Source organism: Suncus etruscus, chromosome 4 (genome assembly GCF_024139225.1).
Source record: "Suncus etruscus isolate mSunEtr1 chromosome 4, mSunEtr1.pri.cur, whole genome shotgun sequence".
Lineage (NCBI taxonomy): Eukaryota > Metazoa > Chordata > Mammalia > Eulipotyphla > Soricidae > Suncus > Suncus etruscus.
The window spans coordinates 14908715-14922763 of NC_064851.1; the positions used below are offsets into that span (position 1 = coordinate 14908715).

At 52.9% G+C, this 14049-nt stretch overlaps 1 protein-coding gene across 2 annotated transcripts; it reads left to right on the plus strand.

The window, feature by feature from the left end:
- Nucleotides 1-275: 275 nt before the first annotated feature.
- ENO2 (enolase 2) lies at nt 276-13185 on the plus strand. Of its 2 annotated transcripts, none has more exons than XM_049772048.1 (12): nt 276-420; nt 1326-1425; nt 1899-1994; nt 2135-2193; nt 3126-3195; nt 3480-3613; nt 3788-4010; nt 7521-7718; nt 11029-11230; nt 11560-11668; nt 11879-11937; nt 12254-13185. In XM_049772048.1, exons 2-12 carry the CDS (start codon nt 1341-1343, stop codon nt 12321-12323), a joined length of 1305 nt encoding a protein of 434 aa, XP_049628005.1. In that variant the 5' UTR covers nt 276-420; nt 1326-1340; the 3' UTR covers nt 12324-13185. The 2 variants fall into 2 exon arrangements, with proteins under 2 accessions (XP_049628005.1, XP_049628006.1); XM_049772049.1 differs by having other exon boundaries at nt 295-420; nt 1238-1425.
- The last annotated feature ends 864 nt before the right edge of the window (nt 13186-14049 follow it).

Genomic DNA, 14049 nt, shown 5'->3' on the forward strand with positions numbered 1-14049 from the left:
GCTGCAGCAGGGAGCCCTCCAGAAGGTCCCCTACCTTGGGGTGCATTGGGTGGGTGGGTGGGTGGATGTGGAGGAGGGTTGGGGCCTGGGGGAACAGTTGTATTTGGAAATAAAGCGACATTTGGATTCCCTTGGCAATCTTCCTGGTCTTGGGGAGCTGTCAGCCGTGGGCTTGGTCCGGGGTTCAGGGGAGGGGTCCCCCAAGCCATCGTACTCCTTCCCCCAGCCCTCCCACCCCACCCCCACCCCTCAATCCCTCCCTCCCCACCCGCGCTCCTGACTCATCCTTCCATCCATCGGGGGCTCCGGGTCACATGCACCCGCCCGGGCCTATCCGCGCCGCCCCCCGCCCGCAGCTGGGGAGCCGCAGCCGCCACCGTCGCAGCCGCAGCAGCCACGGGCTGAGTCTGCAGCCGGGAGGTGAAGCCCCCCGCCAGGCCCCAATACCCCCATTCCCTCCTTCCCCTCCCCTGTGCCTTCTGGACCCTTCTCCGGGCTTCAGCCCTCTCTCCCCCTTGCCCAGGGTCTTTGGGGGGACTGTGCATGTTTAGCCTCCGCACCCCAGATTTCCTTCACTGTACTCTCCCACTGCATCACCCCTCCCCTCTCCCCTGGCTGTTTCTCCAGGGTCCCTGGGAAAGGGGGAGAGAAGGAGAGAGTTTTTTGGGGGGTGGGGGAAGTTGGGCCCAACCTGCATCCAACCCCCAATCTTGTTTCCCTTCTTTCCTTCCTCCTTCCCCACCCGGGGACCCTCACCCCTAATTTCTCTCTCTCTTGCCATCCCTCTGGAAAAGCAAGAAGAGGAGGGGCACGCGCTTGGGGGACAGAAATTGGGTCTTGGAAGTATTGCAGGGAGGCTGGGGGTGTTAAGTTTGGGTGGGTGGGATGGGGGTTTTGGAGGGGAGGCCCCAGCTGTGCCAAAATAGCTCATCCCGTTTCTTGGCTCCAAAGAGAAATACAGGCCTGGCAAGCCATTCGACTCGACTTGGAGGGGATCTGGGGGAACCCCCCTCACCCCCATCTCCCTGCCTGCCGGCTGGGCTGCTAGAGCTGCTGAAGGAGAGTGGGAACCCCCTTGGGCAGGTGCCCATCGCGTCCCCCATTACTCCCCACTGCAGTGAATGGCCGCCCCCTTCCTCCCTGCATTGACCTTCCCTCCCCAACGAAGTGGGGGTACGTCCCTGCCACTGCAGGCGGCTCCTCCCCCACCCCACCCACTGCAGTAACCTTTTCCCAGCCCGCCCCGGCCGCTGGACCCGCCTCCATCCAGCAGGCCCCACCCCTCTGGACCACTTCTCTTTCTCCTTCCTGGCGTTGCACCCAAGGAGATTCCAGCCATCATGTCCATCAAGAAGATCTGGGCCCGGGAGATCCTGGACTCCCGCGGGAACCCCACGGTGGAGGTGGACCTCTACACCGCCAAAGGTAACAGGCCAGGCTTGGCCACTCGCTCCGGGAAGGCTGGCTGGACCCTGGACTGGTGTTCCAGGCATTCTGGAAGGTCTAGTGTGTATGTGTGGGTGTGGGGGGGGATGTGTGTGTCCTGCTGGGTTAGTCTCCTAAAACTGGATTGTGGGGCTTGAATCCTTGTCCTGGGGAGCCTGTCTGGCAGGGCCCTGTGCTGTGTGGTTGGTACAGGAGATGTGCTAACGGATGCGCTTTGCACTAAACGCATCACAGTGTTTCTGCAGGCTCTCAAGGGAGAGTTGTACCTCAAATGGAGGATGACATTCTGTCATTGTGCACGTGTGTGTGTGTGTGTGTGTGTGTGTGTGTGTGTGTGTGTGTGTGTAAAGCTGTGTAGGGGAGTACTGGTCATAGCCAGCATTTGGAGCTAGGAGCAATGCAGAAATATGGCCTCTATGGCCCTTCTCCCTCACTCCACATTCCTCTTCTAGGCCTCTTCCGGGCTGCAGTGCCCAGCGGAGCCTCCACCGGCATCTATGAGGCCCTGGAGCTAAGGGATGGAGACAAACAGCGCTACCTTGGCAAAGGTGAGGCCCTTTCCTCCCTGGGCTTTCTGCTTTGTCCCCCACCCTCATGCCAGTGCCTGGCCCTGTCCAGCATGCCTGTGGCTCTTTTCTCCTGCTGGCAAGAGTCCCTGACCCAGTCTGACCTCTCTGCCTCTCTCTAGGTGTCCTGAAGGCCGTGGACCACATCAACAGCACCATTGCGCCAGCCCTTGTCAGCTCGGTGAGGCACACTCTTTGCAGGGGGGACCCAGGCTCCTGTCAGGACTCTGGGTGGGTGGGGGGGTCTAGTCCTACAGTCAAGCACCAGCCAGCTATAAAAGGGGTCCACCCCTTTAAGTAAGAACCTAACTGTGATTGTTAGGGTCTATAACAGCCCCTGCCCCTGAGGAAGACTGGGTGTGGAGAGTAATTGGCAGTTAGAAGAGACAGTGAAAGAGCAAGTGGATTGAACTGTTTCTATCCCTGGCTGTGGCTTTTCTCTTGATTTGGACAGACCTTTGGCTACCTTCAGCTGTATCCTATTATTGTCTTACCTGTTTCACTTGGGCCTCAATCTGACCTTCCCTGGTCCCAAACCCATCTCTCCCTCATTCTCTCTCTCTTGGCCTAGGGGTTTGTCGTAGGCTACTGCTCTTCTCTTTTATTTTTTCTTGTGTGTGTGTGTGTGTGTGTGTGTGTGTGTGTGTGTGTGTTACACCCAGCAGTGCACAGGGACTACGCCTGGCTCTACCCTCAGAAATCACTCCTGGCAGGCACAGGGGGTGGTATATGGGATGCAGGGATTCAAATTACCATCTTTCTGGATGCAAGGCAAAAGTCCTACCTCCATGCTATCTCTCTGTCCCTGCTCTTCTCTAAGATATTTGTCAGAGTCTTGCCTGTAAGGCCCCGTGAACACTACCAGGGTCCATCTCTTGCAGCTTGGCTCTGACAGGGCAGAGGAGAGAGAGAAAGAGAGAGGAAGGCCAACCTCTCAGGGATCACCATCACTGAGGGGAAGGCAGGGAGAAAGCCCCTGGGTGCTCCCTGCCTCGTGAGGGTTGTCACTGGACAAGAAGCTTACTGGACCATGGCTACACGTGAACCTGTATGTGAATTCTGCCTCAGGGCCCAGTCTCCCCAGCCCCCCTATGACAAGGCTTCTGCCCACAGGGGATCTCTGTGGTAGAGCAGGAGAAGCTGGACAACCTGATGCTGGAGCTGGATGGGACTGAGAACAAATGTAAGTGTGGGTGGGGTACGATGGGGCTTCCTCAGGGCCATGGGAGGTCTCTCCCTCCTTCCATCCTCCTCCCTTAGCTGAGTGTGACCCAGTGGGAAGGGCCTGACCTACCCCTAGGGATGGATGTGGTCTTTGTCTGGCCTCCCCTGAGAATGAAAAATTGGAAGAGGAAGAAGAGGCCAGGGGTCCCCTTAGGGGTGTATGTGTGTGGCTGAAGTGGAGGTGCTGGAACAAAGGAGAAGAGATTCTGGCTCAGGACCTTCTTCTGTACCCCCTCCCCCCAGCCAAGTTCGGGGCCAATGCCATCCTGGGTGTGTCCTTGGCCGTGTGTAAGGCGGGGGCGGCCCAGCGGGACTTACCCCTGTATCGTCACATTGCTCAGCTGGCTGGGAACTCGGACCTCATTCTGCCTGTCCCGGTGAGCTGGGCCCCAATACCTTGGGAGGAAGGGTTGGAGAAAGGGAAGCTGCGGGGGGCAGCTAAGGGGAGTGGGCAGGGCAGGACACTGGGCCTGGGAAGTGGGAGGGAGGCTGTTTGGGATTTCGAGGTAACACTTTGGGGTAGTTGCTAACCTATCCCTCACCGCTCCCAGGCCTTTAACGTCATCAATGGGGGCTCACATGCGGGCAACAAGCTGGCCATGCAGGAGTTCATGATTCTCCCGGTGGGTGCAGAGAGCTTCCGGGATGCCATGCGGCTTGGGGCGGAAGTCTACCACACGCTCAAGGGCGTCATCAAAGATAAGTACGGCAAGGATGCCACCAACGTGGGCGATGAAGGTGGCTTTGCCCCCAACATCCTGGAGAACAGTGAAGGTAAGGTCCAGAACCCCCTTTTGACTCAGAATCTCTCTCTGATCCTTAGGGGCTCTGGGATTGGGGATGAGCCAAGGAGAAGGTTGGGCTCCTGCTAATGCCAAGAGGTGCTGGGTTTGGGGATGGGGTGGACTCTACAGGGCCTGCCCAGAGCATGTGCAGGTCTCAGAGGACAGACTTGATCTGTTGGCCACATCTGTAAGTTCTCACTGTGTCCCTGGGATGGTCGGAGCCTATCCCACGTTCTGCCATGTCACAAACACCAGGGAATTCATTCCTGTCCCACCTTCTTAGGCCTCTACAATCCCAACTCAGGGCTGGACAGATGGCACAGCAGGTAGGGCCTTTTGGCCTTGCACCTTTTTAACTTGGTTTTGATTCTTGGAAACCCATATGGTTTCCAGAGCCCTGTTAGGAGTGATCTCTGAGCACTGCTGGGGTCTGGCCCCAAAAGCTAAGCCAACCAACAAATAAAACACAAGCCAGTATCTTGCCTTGGGAGAAATAGTATAGGGCACAGGAACAATAAAGGTAATGAGTAAAAGGGAAGAAGCTAGAGTCATACATTCTGGTTCTGAACCTTGACTAGAAGAATCACTGGCTGATGATCCTTCTTTTATTTATTTGTTTATTTATTTATTTTTGGTTTGAGGCCACACCCATAGGTACCTCTGCACTTAGGAATTACTTCTGGCAAGCTCAGGAACCAGATGGGAGGCCAGGGATTGAATCCAGGTTGTTTGTGTGTAAAACAAGTGCAATGTACTATCTCTCTGACCCTCACGATCCTCTTAAAAAAATTGGGGTTGTGGCCACACCCGGAAGTACTCGGGGATCACTTTGAGGGTGGGACTCAGGCAACCATATGGATACCTGGGTTAGTGACCTACAAGGCAAGCACCCCCATTGGTGATTCTTTTTTTTTTTTTTTTTTTTGGTTTTTGGGCCACACCCGGTGATGCTCAGGGGTTACTCGTGGCTATGTGCTCAGAAATTGCCCTTGGCTTGGGAGAGGGGAAACCATATGAGATGCCAGGGGATCTCTGTTCTCCCTTCCCTCTTTCCTTCCTTCCCTCCTCTTTCCCTCTCTTCTTCCCCCTCCTTCCTTTCCTCCTCCCTTTCTCCACTTTCTCCCTTCCTTCCTTCCTCCCTTCCTTCCTTCTTTCCTTCCTTCCTTCCTTCCTTCCTTCCTTCCTTCCTTCCTTCTTTCCTTCCTTCCTTCCTTCCTTCCTTCCTTCCTTCCTTCCTTCCTTCCTTCCTTCCTTCCTTCCTTCCTTCCTTCTTTCCTTCCTTTCTTCCTTCCTTCCTTCCTTCCTTCCTTCCTTCCTTCCTTCCTTCCTTCCTTCCTTCCTTCCTTCCTTCCTTCCTTCCTTCCTTCCTTCCTTCCTTCCTTCCTTCCCCTTTTTATTCTTTCTCAAGCTCCTGAACTGTCTTTATTTATTATTTTAAATTTATTTTTGGTTTTGGGCCTTACCCCTGGCTTTGTATACAAGGATCACTCCTGGGGTGCTCAAGTATGGGATACCAGGTATTGAACTGAGGTCAGCCCCTTGCAACTTTGGCCATTTCGTCATTTTTATCTGTCAAGTAAGAATAACAATATCATCTACCTCAGAGCATCCTTGTGAAGATTAAAAGAGATCACATGTGAAAGTACTTAGGTGACATAGTCATCAATAAATGACAGCTATTAAAAACAAACAAAAACAACCTCTGGGGCCCGGAGAGATAGCACAGCGGTGTTTGCCTTGCAAGCAGCCGATCCAGGACCAAAGGTGGTTGGTTCACATCCCGGTGTCCCATATGGTCCCCCGTGCCTGCCAGGAGCTATTTCTGAGCAGACAGCCAGGAGTAACCCCTGAGCACCACCGGGTGTGGCCCAAAAACAAAAAAAAAAAAAAAAAAAAGAAAGAAAAAAGAAACTAAAACAAATAAATTAATTTCTTGGGGCAAGAGAGACAGTACAGCAGGTAGGGAACTTGCTTTGCATGCAGTCGACCTAAATTGATTCCTGGCACTACATATGATGCCCTGAACATTGCCAGGAGTCCAGAAATAGGAATTTGGTTTGAGTATGACCCCCAGGCAAAACTGATCACAAAAAAATATGGAGTTGGGCCGGAGAGATAGCATGAACGTAAGACGTTTGCCTTGCATGCAGAAGGACAGTGGTTCGAATCCCAGCATCCCATATGATCCCCCGAGCCTGCCAGGAGCGATTTCTGAGTGTAGAGCCAGGAGTACCCCCTGAGCGCTGCTGGGTGTAACCCAAAAACAAAAAAATGGAGGGAGCAAAGAGATAACCCAAAGGGTGGGAGCACATGATTTGCATGTGGGAGCCCTGGGTCCAACCTTTCTTTTTTGTTTTTTTCTTTTTTTGTTTTTGTTTTTGTTTTTGTTTTTGGGCCACACCCGGTGACGCTCAGGGGTTACTCAGGGGTTACTCCTGGCTATGCGCTCAGAAGTCGCTCCTAGCTTGGGGGACCATATGGGATGCCGGGGGATCGAACCGCGGTCCTTCCAAGGCTAGCGCAGGTAAGGCAGGCACCTTACCTCCAGCGCCACCGCCCTGCCCCTGGGTCCAACCTTTCAACAGCTCACAGCCTCCAACAAGAATCTGGAAGTAGCTTCTGGGCACAGCAAGCTGTGGATCAGGAGGAGGTGCTGGAGAGAGACTGCAGTGGATAAGGCACTTACCTTGCAAGTTGCTGGCCTGGCACCATCCCTGGCCCCCATGTGATCCCTCAAGCTTGACAGGAGCAATTTCTGAGCACAGTCAGGAGTAAACCCTGAGTACTTCCTGATGTGGCCCCAAAACAAAGAAAGAAAAGTGTGTGTGTGTGTGTGTGTGTGTGTGTGTGTGTGTGTGTGTGTGTGTGAAGGGGACATGACCACAATGCTTCTTTGGGTCTGGAATGTGATTCTACAGTAGAACACATACCTGGCATGAGGGAAACTGGGCCCTAACCCCAGCACTGCAAAAGAACTATTTTCTTTTCCTTTTTTTTTTTCTTTTTTTTTTTGGTTTTTGGGCCACACTGGTGATGCTCAGGGGTTACTCCTGGCTATGTGTTCAGAAATCACTCCTTGGCTTGGGGGACCATATAGGACACCAGGGCACCAGGGATAGAACCCAGATCCGTCCTGGGTCAGCCTTGTGCAAAGCAAACACCCTACTGTTGTGCCATTGCTCTGGCCCCATAAGGAATATTTCTAGATTCCATTCCCCAACCTGCCCCACCCTGGGATAACCCTGACCGGGCCCTACTTGGCCCCATCTGTCCTCTGTACTGATCTGAGGAGCCCAGTTTGAGCAGAGTTAGCTCATTAGGGCTAGTGCATAGGCAGGCATGCAGAGGTCCCGGGTTCGAGTCCTGGAGTTTCATGGTGCCCTGAGCACCAACAGGCTTGCCCTGTTGACCCCAGAGCTGCTAGACTTGAACCAGCCTTCCGCACCCTGCATTCCTCCTCACCTGTTTTTCTGCTGCTAATCTGGCCTTCACCCCCCAGCCCTGGAGCTGGTGAAGGAAGCCATCGACAAGGCGGGTTACACGGAGAAGATTGTCATCGGCATGGACGTCGCTGCCTCGGAGTTTTACCGCAATGGCAAATATGACTTGGACTTTAAGTCCCCTGCGGATCCTTCTCGATATATCAGCGGGGACCAGCTGGGAAGCCTCTACCAGGATTTTGTCAGGAATTATCCTGGTAAGAAAGAGAGAGACAGAGACAGAGATACAGACAGAGACAGAGAGACAGAGAGAGGAAGAGTCTATATGTCTCTTTGTGTCTCTGTGTGTCTGTGTGTTTCTGTGTGTAACTGGGGTGCTGGTTCTGATGCCAGGTGGAGGTATCCAAGTGGCACCTGAGTGAGTGAGGGGGTGAGGAGCCTGTGCAGGGACTGAGGTGTGAGTGTACCTCTCTGTCCCTTCTGGAAGTCGGGTTCTGAAGCTTTTGTGATCCTGGAGGGAACAGGGGTGAGAACTGGGGGGTGTGGGGTGGGGGCTAGACCACTCTGGGGAACAGCACCTTGCAGGAGTTATGGCTGATAAAATGGTGGATGCTGACGGAGGCAGACATAATGTGTGAAGAGCAGAGAAGGTTGAGCTTCAGGCTCTTTCTACTCTTCTGAGGGCAAGAGAGAAGTGGGGAGAAGGGAGAGATGAGAGAGAGAGAGAGAGAGAGAGAGAGAGAGAGAGAAGAGAGGAGAGAGGAGAGAGGAAAGAGAGGGGAGAGAGGAGAGAGAAGAGAGAGGAGAGAGGGAGGAGAGAGAAGAGAGAGGAGAGAGGGGAGAGAGAGGAGAGAGAGGAGAGAGAGGAGAGAGGAGAGAGAGAAAGAGAGAGAGATGGCAGCAAATGTAGCTGAAGGGTTTCAATTAGTCACGAGGAAGGACTCTGGGCACTGAAGGCAGCCAAATTCATGCCACAGAGCAAGCCTGACTGTGAGTGCCTGCTTTACATGCAGGAAACCTGGCATCCCTGGCATTGCAGGGTCCCCCAGAGTAACCCCTGGGTTCTGGGAATAGTCCCACTGGATGTGGCCCTAAAATAAGATAAAAGAAACAAGATAAAATAAAAGAAAAGAGCAAAATGCAGAGGGGCTGGAGATAGGACAGCAGATAGGGCACCTTCCTTGCATGCGACCAACCTGGGTTCTATCCTTGGCATTTCTGAGAACTTCCAGGAGTGGTCCCTGAATTCAGAGCCAGGAGTAACCCTTCAGCAGAAAGGTTCTGGATCCCTATGTTGGAAAGGTTTTTGTTGTTGTTATTATTTTGGCCACACCTGGTGGCGCTCAGTGGTTATTCCTGGCTCTGTGCTCAGAAATCACTCCTGGCAGGCACTGGGGACCATTTGGGATGCCTGGATTTGAACCACTGTCCATCCTGAATTGGCTGCGTGCAAGGCAAATGCCCTACCGCTGTGCTATCTCTCTGGCCCTGTTACCATTTTTATGCTCTTGGGCCACATCCAGTGATGTTAAGGGACGATTTCTGGTTCTGTGCTTAGGGATCACTCCTGGCAGTACACGGGGGTCCCTGTCTGGTACTGGAGATCAAACTCTGGGGTCACCTGCATAGAAGGCAAGCACCTTACCTCCTTATCCAACACATAAGTTTGAAAGGTTTTATGGGAAAAAAATCAAAACCAGAATCAGTTGGGGCACTGGAGCGATAGCACAGCAGCAAGGCATTTGCCTTGCATGCAGGTAACACAGGAAGGATCCCGGTTTGAATCTCACCATCCCATATGGTCTCCAGAGCCTGCCAGGAGTGACTTCTGAGCAGAGAGCCAGGAGTAACCCCCGAGTGTTGCTGGGTGTGACCCCAAAACAAAATGAAACAAAATAATAATAATCAGTTGAGGACTGTGAGATGGTTCAAAGGACTGTGTACAGGCTTTGCATGTAGGAACCATGGGCTTGATCCCTGGAACCACATGGTCTCTTGTGTAGTACTGTCAGATTGTCTTCTGAGGATCACCGGGAATCACCATCAAAACCAACAAACAAACGCCATCAGAATTAGCCAGAGCTATGGAGTTAGCTTTAGGACTAGCATACCACAGGCTGGCATGATGAAGCTCTAGGTTCGATTCCTGGAATTTTATGGTGCCTGAGCACTGGTAGGATTGCCCTGGTAACCCCAGAGCTGCTGTACTTGAGCCAGCAGTTGGTCAAGTATCACTGGAGTGACCTCCAAAATGAAAAGATCAGAGAGGCTGAGTTTGATCCTTAGAACCCCATATGATTCCCTGAGTACAGGACTTATTCCTGATCTCAGAGTCAGGAGTAGGCCCTGAACACCATCAGACATGGCCCATAAACAAGATAATAAAAAGAGCAGAATAGGGCTGGAGAGATAGCATGGAGGTAAGGTGTTTGCCTTTCATGCAGAAGGTCGGTGGTTCGAATCCCGGCATCCCATATGGTCTCCTGAGCCTGCCAGGAGTGATTTCTGAGCATAGACCCAGGATTAACCCCTGAGTACTGTCGGATGTGACCCAAAAAGAGCAAAAAACAAAACAAAAAAAAAGAGCAGAATAGGGGCCCCAGAGTGATAGCACAGTGGCAGGGCGTTTGCCTTGCACATGGCTAACCCAGGACAGACCTCAGTTCGATCCCCGGCGTTCCATATGGTCCCCCAAGCCAGAAGTGATTTCTGAACACATAGCCAGAAATAACCCCTGAGCATCACTGGGTGTGGCCCAAAAACCAAAAATAAACAAAAACAGAACAAACAAAAAAGAGCAGAATAGGGGCTGGTGGCGCTAGAGGTAAGGTGTCTGCCTTGCAAGCCCTAGCCAAGGAAGGACTGAGATTTGATCCCCCGGTGTCCCATATGGTCCCCCCAAGCCAGGGGCAATTTCTGAGCACTTAGCCAGGAGTAACCCCTGAGCATCAAACGGGTGTGGCCCTAAAAGAAAAAAAAACAAAAACAAAACAAACAAACTAAAAAAGCAGAATAAGGGGCTGGAGTGGTAGCACAGTGGTAGCGCTTTTGCCTTGCATGTGGGTTCCATCCCTGGTGTCCCATATGGTTCCCTGAGCCAGGAGTGATTTCTAAGCTCAGAGCCAGGAATAACCCCTGAGCGCTGCCGGGAGTGGCCTCCACCCCCAGAAAAGAGCAGAATAAAAAAGGCAGGAGTCAGAGTGATAGTACAGCGGGTAGGCTGTTTGCTTTGCACATGGCTGACCTGGGTTCAATTTTTGGCATTCCATATGGTCCTCAGAGTCCACCAGGAGTGATTCCTGAGAGCAGAACCAGAAGTAACTTCTGAGCATTGTGGCCCAAAAACCCAAACAAAACAAAACAAAACAAAACAAACAAACAAAAAAAAAAACCCACAAAAACAAGTGCAGAATCAGTTAGGCCTGACTTATTTTGGAGTGGGGCAGGATGCAGGATGAGCAGACTCAGATGTCCAGCTTGGAATTCAGTTCATATTGGGGTATCAAGGACTTGCTCCTGCCTAGCGCAGAGACCCAGAGACTGGCCTCCTCCCGGCTCTGCCCACAGTGGTCTCCATCGAGGACCCGTTTGACCAGGATGACTGGGCTGCCTGGTCCAAGTTCACAGCCAACGTGGGGATCCAGATCGTGGGGGATGACCTGACCGTGACCAATCCAAAGCGGATTGAGCGGGCAGTGGAAGAAAAGGCCTGCAACTGTCTGTTGCTCAAAGTCAACCAGATTGGCTCGGTCACGGAAGCCATCCAAGCGTGAGTGCCTCCTAGGAGCCCCCATTGCTCTAAGACTCCCACTTCAGCAAACACACACACACACACACACACACACACACACACACACACACACACACACACACAGAGGTACGCACGCATGCACGCACACATACGAAAGCAAGCACCTTCCAGCACTGATTTCTCCATCTGTGCTGAGGCCAGCAGGGGACCTGGAGCCACTCCACCTCCCCCACTTCCCCATTCCTTTCCCCAACAACTTCCCTGCAGCCAGCTGTTTCTAGAACCTTTTTTTTTTGTGGGGGGGGGGGGCACTGGTGGATGAGGTGAATGCTGGTATGCGGCTGCAGGTGCAAACTGGCCCAGGAGAATGGCTGGGGTGTCATGGTGAGCCACCGCTCTGGGGAGACCGAGGACACATTCATCGCTGACCTGGTGGTGGGACTGTGCACCGGCCAGGTGGGTGCAGGGGGGTGGTGAGGAGGGGGAACAGGGTGTGTGGGGGATAAGGGGCAAGGCCCAGGCTCAGATGGGACTACCCTTCCCTGCAACCCTTCCTGATGGGGTGGGAGGGGAAGAAGGGAAATTTCTAGGGAAGAGAAGTCTGTCTCCCCTGGAGGGCTGAAGGAAGGGGTCAGTCCCTGAACCCTGACCTTTGGGCTGTTTCAGATCAAGACTGGTGCCCCCTGCCGGTCGGAGCGCCTGGCTAAGTACAACCAGCTCATGAGGTGAGGAAACCTAGGTCTGGGGGAGTAGGGGGCCCTGCGGGTGGGAAGCTGTGGACCCACCATCTCCTCTTCAGGTTCTGGGGCTCTGACAGCATCAGATGGGGTGTGGGGTTTGTTTTTGGAAAATGGGTTTACTGAGGGCCTGCTTCACACTTGCCTCCAAGTCACCTGGAAAGTCAGGGCATGTGTTCCTCCGGCAGGACCCAGAAAGAAGGTTGGGGGAGCAACTGGGTGGCTGGGGGTGTGGGGTCCTCCTGGAAAGAGAAAGGGGAATCCTCCAGGCCACCGTGACTTCTGCCTGGTTCCTATTTCTCAGAATTGAAGAAGAGCTGGGGGATGAAGCACGCTTTGCCGGACACAATTTCCGCAACCCCAGTGTGCTGTGACCCCTCTTCTGCCTGGAGACTCGGAACCCCTCTCGCTCCTTGTCCTGCTCTGTGACTGCACCCCAGACATCCCAACTGCCCTTCCCAATCGCTGCTCCTCGGCTTGTCCAGCCCCTGCTGTTCTTGCTCTCACCATGTCTGAGTTTCATCTCCACTTTCTTCCATTTTTTTTTTCCTCTTTTCTCCCAAAGAAGCCCCAGGGTTTGAGGATTCCAAGGGAGTTCATAGATGGAGGATCAGGGACTGTGCTAGGGAGCATCTGCAGGGGCTGGGGTGCTGGGTGGAAAGAAGAGGGGTTCGCTTTGTGCCAGTTTCACGGATTTCCATGTTGTAGCTAAGCCAGAACTACACTGTGCTGAGGTGGGGGAGCCCAGGCTCGCCTGCCAACACTCTGGTGGGACTTTATTTGTTCGTTCCTTTGTTCATTTGTTCATTCATTCATTCATTCATTATTCATTCATTCACTCTTCATTCTTCATTCATCCTGTTAATGAATCATGTCCCAAAACTGTAGGGCCACACACTGACGAAATTACAGGACTTGTCTATTTGTATTTCAGGTCACTGTAGGTTTGGAGCTAACCTAGGGAGGTGGGTTGGTCGAATAGGAACTGGAAAGAGCCTTGATGTCCGATTCTGATGTGCATTGGCCCTGAACTGAAGCCTTGGGGTGGGGGTATCCTGAGGTGGGGCTATGCGCGGGGTGGGGCGGCTTCTCTCCTACAAATTTCTTCCCACCCCTGGCTTCCTTGTTCTTCCTCCAGCTGCACCAGAGCCAACTCTGCCCCTCCTTGCCATGTTCCACTGCTGCCACCACCCCCCGTGGTGTGGAATGAGCCCCATTAAAGTCTGAACCCAGTGATTGTGTGCACGGTCTTACTGAGTCCCGAGAGGGCAGACGGTGGAACACCTGGATGCAGGGACCAAGGAGAGCAGAGTGAACATGGAAGAAGACAAAGGGGACAGAATTGCTGAGAGGATGGCATTGCTGCCCCCCAAGATTGACAGGTGGGGTTCTCATTGCCCCTCCTTTTTAGCAGCCTGATCCCAAATATCTAGGTGAATTATGGGACGACCTAGGGTCCAGGAAACCCCTACAGGTAGCCAAGAATGTGTGCACAAAGACATTTAATTTTTCAAATATTTTGAGTTTGGGGGATACACTGGCAGTGTTCAGGGGTTACTCCTGGCTCTCCACTCAGGAATCATAACTGGTGGGTGGGCTGGGAGACCATATGGAGTACCGGGGATTGAACCCGGGTTGGCTGCATGCTAGGCAAGTACCCTACCTGCTGTACTGTCTCTCTTGCCCCAAGAAATTAATTTATTTGTTTTAGTTTCTTTTTTCTTTTTTTTGGTTTTTGGGCCACACCCAGCGGTGCTCAGGGGTGACTCCTGGCTGTCTGCTCAGAAATAGCTCCTGGCAGGCACGGGGGACCATATGGGACACCGGGATTCGAACCAACAACGTTAGGTCCTGGATCGGCTGCTTGCAAGGCAAACGCTGCTGTGCTATCTCTCCGGGCCCTATTTGTTTTAGATTTAATAAGCCCTGTACTCAGGACTTATTCCTGGCTCTGCATTCAAGGGTCGTTCTTGGTGGTACTTGGGGAATCATATGAAATGCTGAGGATCAAACCTGGGTCAGCCGTGTATGCAAGGAAATCACCCTATGCTCTGTAGCATCTCAACAACCCTGTGCAAAGGAATTTTAGATTTCCAAAAG